A 12,030-nucleotide genomic window follows, 5' to 3' on the forward strand; every position below is an offset into this window, starting at 1 on the left:
AATGAGACGGCAGAGCACCAGTTTAAAACTATTTGTTGTCCCTAAGGGCAACTAACTGTTGCTTTTTAATTGTAAAGCATCTTTGAAAAACAAAAAATAAAAAAACAAAAATAAACATACTGAGTTGTAATTACAGAGTTTTACTGCATCATGCTTGAAAATGTACTTTTTTGACTTAAACATATCAGTTCAGATATTTATTACCAGTTTTAAAAGTATTTGTGGGAGAATATCAGTGGCCAAAGTGAAGTGATTCTTGGTCAGAAGTTACTCTGGGGATCTTTTAAAGAAAAAGGAACTTATGAAGTTTTAAATTTTAAACCTCCTGGTGCCATTGTTTAGAAGTGCTTTGTTTTGCTTATTAATTAATTTTGCCTTAGTAATCCAGAATTATCCCCAACTGGAAAGTCAACCAAGGTAGCTGGTTAGGAAAGGAAGGTATGGGTGTAAGCTGTGAGAATGGCTTATGTTTGGTTCACTGTAGCTTTCTGCTCTCTGCACTCCAAGGCAAGATCTCTAACCACCCAAACACGATGTGTAAAGTGAGCTGTTGGCTTGGCTTTGCATCTTACCTTGATTATGTGTTCCTGTTACAGGGAGAACAGATCCCATTCCAATTGTTGTCAAGTATGATGTCATGGGCATGGGTCGCATGGAAATGGAGGTAAATTGATCATATTAACTCACTCATTTTATTGGGTATTTAAAATTGGTATTAATTCCAAATTCAGATGCCAGTGCATCTGAATACATTTATCAGATGGAATATAGTTTTAATACTTTCTGGACAATTAAAAATATATTTTACATTCTTATTTAGTGCTACCTTTAAGGCACATAGGGTATAGATAATGTTCTTGTTTTAACTGGGGCATAAAGAAGTTGAGTGGTTTACCCAGGGTGAAAAAGCAAAACAAGATCAGACTTAGACCCAGGCCCTGGTGCTTGTTTCAGACGACAGTGTTGCTCAACTCTTAAAATATTTGTTGAGGTAGAGGCTTTATGTACAGCTGTCATCTGTGATACCTGCATTTCATTGCCTAAAATATTTTTTTCCATTTACTCTTAGTTCTTTGGCATTGAACATTGAAGTGAAATCTGTTATCATCAGTAAATATGCCTGAAAGGATTGATTAATGAACTGTCCTTGCATGCTATTTTCTCTGCAGGATGACAAAAAAGCAAGAAGTAGCTAAGCAAAATACAAGTTTTTTTGTTTCCAAACAGTACTGTAGTTGTGCAAATGACTTTTTTATAGCTAATATTGGGATATGTTAGGAATTGAGACTTATTATAGATATTTGTGTCAAGCTTGATTATGCTGAAGATGCTACCGAACGGCGCCGTGTCCTAGAAGTGGAAAAAGAAGACACAGAAGAGCTGAGACAAAAATACAAGGTACTTAAGCCATTCCTTTTTTTTTAGTTAAAAAGTTTTTTTTATTGAAGCATAATTGATTATACATATTTTGGGGGTACGGTGGATGAAACCATTCTTGTGTAGAGTTTGCTTGCACTAAAGAAAAAAAAGAATCTATGTTGATGACAACATTTGTTTGACATTTGGTGGTGATTAATAGTTGATCTCAGGTTTCTTTTACTTTCCTATTTATTGCCTTTATAAAAAGTATAGAATAATAATACCTATTCATAAGTTTGTTGGGAAGATTTCATTAGTGTTTGAAAACACAGTGCTGGATGCACAGTAGGTAGTCAAGTTAGTAGAGCCATAAAAATTGAGTCCTTTGAGAGCTTGACACCAGTTGATAAGGCTTTCCTTTCTTTTTCTTTCTTTTTTTTAAATTTTAAGAACAAATTGAGAACTTTTTTTTGTTCATAGTTAATTAAATCAGTTCCAAAGCAGAGATTCATCTTGTCCTATGGAAGTATCAAGTTGAACTCTTTCAGTATTTTCCTTTTTTAAGGTGCTAGTTATGGAAAACTGCAATTTAGGACATATTATCAGTTAGCTTTCAAAAAGTCTGACTAGGGGGCTTGCTGGTTAGCTCAGTTGGTTAGGGCACAAGCCTTATGACACTAAGGTCATGGGTTTAGATCCCCTTACCAGAGAGCCACCTAAAAAAAAAAAAAAAGACTGACCATGGAACATGCTTTTTAAGGTGCTGTAGTGTGCCCAGTCTCTACTATAAAATAGCTAAATTTGAAAAAAAGAAACAAGCTTAGTCAAGACTATCATATAGAAACTGATTTTGGTTATGATATTTAAGATGGGAAAAGAGAAAAGGGTTCTATTTTTAAAAATCTGTTCTACCATAAGAAAGAGAAGAAATGAAGCCATATCCTTTTAGTTGTGTGAGTTACCCAGTGATCTATAAGAGACCTTATAAAAGTGTCACAATTTGTTTGCACTGCCTATAAATTTAGCCTAAGTATCTTGAATTCCCTAAATTGGTGAGGAAGAGTTAAAGAGGTAATTTTCCAACTTGAAGCCATAAGAATCAGTTGTCATTCTTGGAAATCAAAGATCTGTTATTTCTTTTTGTTGTTAAGATATATAAAACTTCAGTATAAATTAAGGTAACATCTAAAGACTTGGAGACATTTGCTTCTGTTTTGAATTTTTAGTGCTGTCTGGATCACTTTTAAGTGATTATAGGTGTTGTAGAGGGAGTGAAAATTGAGTTAACTTTACCTATTTCAATATTCTAAATGATTATGAGTGAAGAAGTAGGCATTTTCCGTGCCTCATTGTTATGTCCCAAGCAGTGATGGAAAGAAATTGTAGGAAGTAGCAGCTATAGGATGCAATTTATTTCTTTAATGCAATTAGTAGGCTAGATGCCCTCTCCTTTCTCCCCCACTTTATATGTGATGACTATCTGAGCCTCCTTGTAGCTTTCTGGAACTTTTTTTTTCTGACTTTAAATACTGAATTTGAAAAATATGTTAAGAATGGTGTCTTTAGTTATTCAAAGTCTCTTACCCAAGCACAATTTTTTGTCATTTAATCCAATCTGTGATTGCTCGGTGTGGCAACATTATTTGCCATTCATTCATTGGATCTTAGAGCTTATTTTAGGTCATTCAGCAACTTGAAACAGTCACCCCAGGTCCTATTATCAAATATCCTTCCTTTCTCACTAGTGGACCAGAGAATTTGCAAAAATATTGATTTTTAGGTGTGGATTAGGTGGGAAAGTTATATATTTTCTAATGCAAAATTGAATTTATTTTTTTAGTTCCTTTTTCATTAGCATCATCATTTTTAGTACCTGTAGATTTTAGTGACAAAGTACATATGAGTTTGAAAACAAGAATTTAAAAAAGGGTTACAGTTGAAAATTCTTAAACCATTAAAAATATTTTGGCCAGTCATCTACTGAAAACAGCTAAAAATGTTAGATTAAAAAGAAAAACTTCATAAAAACATCTAAGAGTGGGCATGATAGGAAAGGGTTAACAGGACAAAATCTAATGAGGTAATCTGAACACTGAAGTCATTTTTTCCCTGAGAGATTGGCATTTTCCAAACCTGGCAAATTTGAGCTTTTACTTTTCGAAGCCTCAGTAGTGATATAGATAAGAGACTGGAGTTCTCTCTAGTAGAGAACCAAAGGGCTACAGTCTTACTGTACAGGTCTGGGACCCCAAAGGGCTGTGGTCTTATTGTACAGGTGTACCACGGGTTAACCTGCCTCACCTCCATTTTACTGCAGAAGTACTAGGAGGAAAATTATATTGTCTCTTAAGCAGAACAGGGGTCACAGGACAGTTGTTTTTTTTTTTTTTTTTTTAAGACTTTATAACCATAGGTAGTCCTCACTTTGGATTTAAGATCCAGATTCACTGGATAGTTAGAAAACCTCAAGTTGTGAATTTAGTTTAAAGTGGTCCCAGACTGGTGTGCTTGATAGAAACAAATGCAATTGTAAAAGGGAAGTTAAGAAAAATGGAATATAGAATGAAAAGTTCTAATATAAAGACTAGAATTCTAGAAGAAAGGGTAAGAATGAGGCAGAAGCAGTGTTTGAAGATAATGGCTAGGATTTTTCAGCACTAGAAAGATTCCAAAATACAGATGTGAGAAGTCCAAATAATCCCAAGCTGAATAAATTAAAAAAAAAAAAAAATCCATATCTAGACACATCCTTTTGTAACTACAGGACACTAAAGTCACAGAGATCTTAAAAGCAGTATAGTGTAAACATGACTTTCTCTAAAGGAATAACAGACTGATGACTTCTCAAAAGCCATCTTCTGGAAGCCAGAAGATAGTGGAATGATGTAGACAGAGAAAGTATTTGCCAACCTAGAATTGTATGCCAATTTAAATGGCTTACAAGAGTGAGGGTGAAATAAAGGTATTTTCAGACAAACAAAAGCAATTAGAACTCACTAAATTTGGTGATACCCTCACTAAAAAGAATGATAAAGGGTGTACATCAGAAGGATAGTGATCCTAGGAAGAAGGTTTGAGATACAAGAGTGAATGATGAATACAGAAAATGCTAAGTAATTAAGTGGACTTAAAATAAAGCATTTAATTTCTTGTGGCATTAAAAAAAAAAAAAGATAAGAATTAAAATTCGTGTAAGCACCAAGGTCAAGAGTTTGTATCCCTGTACTGGCCAGCTGCTGAAAAATAAAATTCACGAAAGCAGTAACATGAGTTTGTAAGTGCGTAAATGGAGTTAGGTCCTTACATTCTAAGGTCCTTACTGTCTCCAGCAGGAGTGCAGGTATTAAACTAGGGCACTGAGAAGATATGTAAGCATGTAGTTATTTCAGGGTAACTGTTACTGCATAACTTTCAAATTGGCAGAGGGAAATAATGAAATGAGAAAAGAATCTCCTGAAAGAAGAAATGAAAGAAAAGGAAATTTATTATACCTGCCATAATTAAAAGCATAAAATGAGATGGTAGATATTAACCCAAATATATCAGTAATTATGATAAATAGAAATAGATTAACACAGTAATTCCCAAACTTATATGTACATTACAGTCATCTGGAGATGTTTTTTTTTTAAAAAAATGCCAAAGCCTAGACTACACCCCTGACCAATTAAATTATAATCACCAGTAAATTACAATCTCCAGGAGTGTGACACAGGCATTACTATTTTTTTAAATTTCCCAGGTGATTCCCATGTGTAGACCAGTTTAGAAACCACTGGACTAAATAAACACTCCAGTAAAAGAACAAAGATTGTTGAATTAAAAAAAAAAAGAAATCCAACTATATGCTTTTTACCAGAGATATACCTAAAACATAAGCTTACAGAGAAGCTGAAAATAAAGGGATGAAAGAATATATACCAGGCAAGTCTAAACAAAGCTGGTTGTAGCTATTGTCAGATAAAATAGACATTAAGGCACATAGTATCACTAGAGTTTACTTCACCAGTAAGATAAACGCTATTAAATTTATATGCACTTAACACTGCCTCAAAATACATAAATCAGAAACTGATAGAACTGCAAGGAAAAATGTTACATCCACCATTATGTTGAGAGATGTTAGTATACCCCTCTTAGATGACTGTTAGAAGAAGCAGAGAAAAAAAATCAGCAAAGATATTTAGAAGATTAGAACAAAATAATTAACAAATTTCACCTAATGGTTATATAGAACTGAGTACCTCATCACTTTGAAAAGAATAAATTTCAAACATGTGGAACAAGGGCTGGCTGGTTAGCTCACTTGGGAGAGTGTAGTGCACCACAACACCAAGGTCACTGGTTCAGATTCCTGAACCTGCCAGCTGGCCAAAAACAAACAAATATATATGGAACATTTATTTAAACAATTTTAAAAATCATATCCTGGGTCATAAACCAAGTATCAGCAATTTTCAGAGAACTGAAATCAAGTTAAAGCAATTAATTTAAAAAAAAAAAAAAAAAGGAAAACCCCTTTGGAAATTAAGACACATTTTTGTATAATCCTTCAGTCAAAGAAGAAACGACAGTGGGAACAAAAATATTTGTAAACATTCCTCTCAGGAAGTTAGAAAAGGAATAACAAAATAGGGCCGAGCCCGTGGCACACTCGGGAGAGTGTGGCGCTGGGAGCGCAGCAGTGCTCCCGCCGCGGGTTCGGATCCTATATAGGGATGACCGGTGCGCTCACAGTGGTCACTGGCTGGGCACGGTGCGGCCGGTCTCAAAAAGGACTAAAAAATAAAAAATAAACCCAAAAAATGTAAAAGGAAAGAAATAATAAAAGTAAGAACAGAAATGAATGAAACAAAACAAACATACAACAAAGCCAAAAGTTAGTTCTTTGACATACTTGTGATGATACCAAGGGAGGGGGGAATGGAAAACCAATATCAGTAATGGAAAAAGAAGACTTCATTCAGATGTAGCAGGCAATAAAAGGTAAGATGGGGCCGGCCCGGTGGCGCATGCTACAGTGCGCCGCTTGGGAGCGTGGTGGCGCTCCCGCCGAGGGTTTGGATCCCACATACAGACCGGTTCCCGCTCACTGGCTGAGCAAGGTGCGGGCACAACACCGAGGGTTGCGATCCCCTTGCCAGTCCTGGTCCGGTACAGGCGCGACACTGAGGGTTGCGATCCATTGCCGGACACGAAAAAAGACAAAAAAAGGAGAAAAAAAAAAAGGTAAGATGAAAATATTATGAATAACTTAATGGTGTTTAATGCAGAAAGTAGGTTTAAATGGACAAATTCCTTAAAAATATAATGTGCTAAAACAGACTCAAGAAGAAATAAAAAACTTGAATAATTCTGTAACTATATAAGTTGAATCTGTAGTTTAAAAAAAAATCTTTTCGTAAAGCCCAAATAACTTCACCAGTGAATCCTATCTAAATTCATGGAAGAAATAAATTCAGTCTTAACCAGCAATTTCTAATTTTCCAGAGAATTGAAAATGAAGACACACTTTTAGCTCATTTAATGACACTAGTGTGACTTCGATGCTAAAACCTGACAAGGACAATATGAAAAGGATAATTATATGATATTTTCATTAATAACACAGATGCAAATTGTAAAGCACAAGCAAAACAAAATCTAGTACGATACATCATGACCACGTTGTGCCAAGAATGTAAAATTGACTTGTTAGAAATTAGTTTGATGCCACATTAAAAGATTAAAGGAAAAAATTTTATATGATCACCTCAATAGATGCAACAACCAAAAAAGCATTTTATAAAATTCAGCATTTGCTAGTGATGAAAAAGTCTTGCCCAACTTGAAGAAGAAAGGACCTTCCTTAACTAGATAGGATGCTTACAAAAACCATGTAGGAGACATTATACTTAATATTGAATTGTTTGAAACCTTTTCCTTAGAGATGAGGGGAAGGGGATGTAACAAGGATGCCTGCTATCTGCTATCACTGTTTGTATTAAACACTGTGCTGGAGGTCCTAAGCAGCACAGTAAGGTAGACAGGCAGAAATAAACCAACAAAGATATAATTGATAAAAGAAAGAAACAAAACTATTATCCTTCATAGACGTGATTATATCCATAAATATCCAAAAGAACCTGCAGATAAATTACTTTAATAATAGAATCTACCAGGATGCTGGATACAAAAAGAATTATAAGTTTCTATTTGTATATCTGTATATTAAGAGAAAGGAGTTAGAAAATGAAGTTTAGCAAAATGTCATCATTTGTAATAATATAAAAGTGTAGGAAGCACCCAATGAGATGTGAAAGGCTTATGGCAAAAATTCTAAAACATGATTAAAAACAATTGAATAAAAAGTGAGATTTTAAAAAATTATTTGTTCATGAATTACCAGATTCATTATTGTAAAAATGTCTGTTTCCCCCAAATCTTCTGTATATTCAATGCAATTTAATAAAAAATTCAACAGGATATTGTGTGGAATTAAACAAACTGATTCTAATTTTCTTTTTCCTTTTTTTACGGCCGGCTGGATTCTAAAATTTATATAGAACTGCAGAGGGCCAAGAATAGTCAAAGCAGTTTTAAAGAACTTTATACGTAGAAGGACTTGCTCTGTGAGTTATCAAAATTCTTGTAAAGCTATTGTAATTAAGACAATATGACCTTAGTGCACGGATAGACTAATGGAACAGAAAAGAAAGCCCAGACACACACCCTTACATATTTGACCACTTGATAAGACAAAAATGGTATTGCAGATAAGTAAAGAATGAACTTTTCTTTTCTTTTTTTTTTTCCTTTTTGTCTTTTTTCGTGACCGGTAACGGGATCGCAACTCTCGGTGTCGCGCCCACACCGCGCTCAACCAGTGAGCTGACCGGTCTCTATATGGGATCCGAACCCTCGGTGGGAGTGCGCCACTGGGCCGGCCCAAGAATGAACTTTTCAATAAAAGCTTCTGAGATGATTGGTTATTCATATGGAAAATAATGGATTTGGACCTCCTACCTCATACCATACAATAATCAATTATAGGTCGGTTAAAGATTTAAGTGTAAAAGGAAAAACCATAAAACTTACAGAAGATGGTATAGAGGATTCTCTCTTCTAGCTCTTCCTCACTTACTATTTACTTATTTTTCATTTCAGTGATATTCTTCAACATTTTATTATAAAAATTGTCAAACATACAGAAAAGTTGAAAGAACTGTGCAGTGAATACTTATGTACCTACTGTCTGTATTCTACAATTACACCTATAAATACTGTTTTATTACATATCAATGACTTTTTTCAAAACAGCTTTATTGAGGATCAATGCTTTTTTATTAAAATTCAATGTCTGTTTTTTTCAATAATGCCATGCTCTTGCTTTTTGATTATTATTCTTGCCTTTTTTCTTTTTGAACATTCTAAATGTTATTTTATTTTATTTATTTATTTATTTTTTTTGTCTTTTTCCGTGTCCGGCAACGGATCGCAACCCTCAGTGTCGCCCCCGGACCGGACCGGGACCAGCAACGGGATCGCAGCCCTCGGTGTTGCTCCCGCGCCTCGCTCAGCCAGTGAGCGGGAACCGGTCTGTGTGTGGGATCCGAACCCTCGGCAGGAGCGCCGCCGCGCTTCCCAAGCGGCGCACTATAGCAGTGCGCCACCGGGCCGGCCCTATTTATTTTATTTTAAAAGATGACCAGTAAGGGGATCTTAACCCTTGACTTGGTGGTGTTAGCACCACACTCTCCCAAGTGAGCTAACTGACCATCCCTATATAGGGATCCGAATCCGTGGCCTTGGTGTTATCAGCACCACACTTTCCCAAGTGAGCCACGGGCCGACCCTTAAATGTTCTTATTTTATAATTTAAAAAAACCCTTCTGTTATGTGTAATGTTTGATATGTTTTTATAATCTGTTGCTTCTCCTGACTTTCTCACAGTGGTTTGTTTCCTTGTGTAGTTTGCAATTTTTGATTGTCATCTCATCCTCTGTGAGAATTCCTCACATCTTGAATTTTATAGGGAGTCCTTATGGATCAGTTCCACCTTGCCAAAAGCTTTTGGTCTTTCACTGGATATGGACTGGTTTTAGAATGTAGATACTTAAGCTGAGGGTTTCTGCCAGTGGAATGTATAAGTTGTTGAGATCCACAAGAGATTATGATGTCAAATTCTAACTTCTTATACGTGACTCTTTCCATCTATATCCTGGTATACAGTGAATTCCTTAATGCTTTCAAGGAGTAGAGGTTCATGACATAGTATAGTTTTTCTAGCCTCCCTTTCAAGGAAGGGGTCAACCCTTCATATCTCTGAGCTTTTTGCAGGGAGAACCTAGTTAACTTTCTGCCATGCTAGGTCCTGAAGCCGTGTCTTCAGGCACCTTGGGATTACCCTTTCTTGTTTTTGAACTGAGCTATATATTTTCCTGTGTTTTACTATATCCGGAGTTATAATATTGTGGAGTTTCTTTCTCCCCTACCCCCTTTTTTTCATTCCCGTTTTCTTCTCAGTACCCCTCTCTTTATTCACTCTTCAACCCATTTATACGGACTTTAGTACTTTTTACTGAACCACTCTATTCAAAGGCACCAAACACCTCTATTTGCTAGATCCAATAGACCTTTTAAATTTTTATTTTATTTCATATTCTGTTTCTTGGCAGTATTCAATATAACTGACAACTCTTCTTTTTTTAAAAAAAAAAGATGACCGGTAACGGTATCTTAACCCTTGATTTGGTGTTGTCAGCACCACGCTTTTCCAAAGCGAGCTCACCAGCCATCCCTATATAGGGATCCGAACCTGTGGCCTTGGTGTTATCAGCACCACACTCTCCCAAGTAAGCCAAGGGCTGGCCCACAACTCTATCTTCTTTAACACACTTTTTCTTCTCTTAGTTTTGAAGATTTTATACTTTCCTAGATTCCTCCCCCTTATCTCTTGCTGCTTCTGTGTAGATTCTTTTGTTGGCTTCTTCTCTTGCCTGAACTTCAGCTGTTGGAGTTCCTCAGGTTCAGACCTGGGACCTCTGTTTCTGTCTACATTTTCTCTAGATACAGGAATGGTCATGACACCATGTTTCATCATCTTTCACATGATTGGTTTTTATCCTTTAGATTTTAACTTAAATATTACCTCATTAGAGACCTTACCAAATTTCCCAATTTAAATAATCCTCCATTCTGCCTTATTTTCCTGTAATACCTGGTTTTATAATTTGTAATTATAAATTGTTGTTAGTTCACTTATTTATGGTCTGCTTACTGTACTGGTCAGGAAGGACCTTGAGAAGAGAAACTGTCTTTTGGTCTGCCAACGTATATCTTGCATGCAGCACATTGCCTGGCACATAAGTACTCAATAAATATTAGTTGAATGAATAAGTTCTTTGAAATAATATGAAAACCTAGATTGATTTCGTGTATTGTTTGAAATGTAGACATTTTAAATAATTCGTTATTATCTTCTTTAGAGTAAACATTCACATTATAAAGTGAAAAATAAATAAAAGAAACACCTGAGTAATCCATAGCCTCGTAAGATTATGTATTTTATTTTAAGGCCCTTTATTTTTTTTTCTTTTTTATTTATTTATTTATTTATTTATTTATTTAGTCCTTTTTTGAGACCGGCCGCACCTCGCTCAGCCAGTGAGTGCACCATCAGCCATCCCTATATAGGATCCGAACCCGCGGCGGGAGCACCGCTGCGCTCCCAGCGCCGCACTCTCCTGAGTGCGCCACGGGCTCGTCCCTTAAGGCCCTTTCTTCCTCCTAAAAAATTATTTCTCGTTTGAACTTTTTGAGGTAGCTAGAGCACAAATTACTTATTCCCATTTTACTGATCAAAATATTTACTCAGAAACCTTGTCAACCCTGAACTATTTCTGTAATCTTAAATATCCTATTATCTAACCACAATCTTTTTTTACTTCCTGCTGTCACTCCTTTATTCCTCTATATTTTTTTGTCAGTTTCACATGACCTTGGAACTTTGACTTTGGTATCTTAGCCCCTCTTTAATTTGTGCTTCTTTTTTCCTCTCCAGCACCATGGTCATTTTTACCTCTCTCTCAGCACTTTGATCCCAGTTCCCTTCCCTCCTAATTCTTCTGTTATACTTACTCACCAGAAGGCTATCCCTAGTAAGTATAAAATGTAGTACTTGCATTCTTCATTTCTTTTGGGAGGGGGGGGGTTATTACTTACAAGTAAGGAGAATAATGGAGATCACTCCCAAAGCAGTGTCCCCCCGAACAAGAGAAAGGGGCCATCTTATATAGCCAAAGTTCACACCTAACTTCCCACCAAGTTCTCATTGAGGTCCTCTCATGTAAACGAGGGGTACAAGCTTGTTCAATTTGGATTGGTTGACTATAGGACATAGTTCACTGGTCAGTTCTGAAGGCAAATTTGCATTTGGAGCCAGGAAGTTGTTTTTAAAATTAATTAGTGTTTTTGGTGGCTGGCTGGTTCAGGTATCTGAATACTTGACTTTGGTGTTCCTTTGTGTCTTTGCCCCCCAAAATGTAGACTCTCAAGAGTAAAGTAGTGGGTATTTGGGATGTGAGACAGCTTGGCCTTTCATCTGCTATTTCTTTCTTTCTTTTTTTTTTTTTTTTTTTAATTTTATTTTGTCGATATACAATGTGGTTGATTATTGTGGCCCATTACCAA

The 12,030-nt window shown here is 35.9% G+C and overlaps 1 protein-coding gene across 1 annotated transcript in view; it reads left to right on the plus strand.

Moving 5' to 3' along the window:
* The first annotated feature begins 244 nt into the window (after nt 1-244).
* GPATCH8 (G patch domain containing 8) overlaps nt 245-12,030 on the plus strand; it is a 49,799-nt gene continuing 38,013 nt past the window's right edge. Inside the window, exons 1-2 of the mRNA XM_008590831.1 lie at nt 245-664; nt 1,312-1,398. Coding sequence (XP_008589053.1) covers nt 638-664; nt 1,312-1,398 — 114 coding nt within the window. The 5' untranslated portion in view covers nt 245-637. The remainder of the gene's footprint in view (nt 665-1,311; nt 1,399-12,030) is intronic.

The sequence above is a fragment of the Galeopterus variegatus genome, unplaced genomic scaffold, assembly GCF_000696425.1.
Source record: "Galeopterus variegatus unplaced genomic scaffold, G_variegatus-3.0.2 Scaffold6403, whole genome shotgun sequence".
NCBI classification, from domain to species: domain Eukaryota; kingdom Metazoa; phylum Chordata; class Mammalia; order Dermoptera; family Cynocephalidae; genus Galeopterus; species Galeopterus variegatus.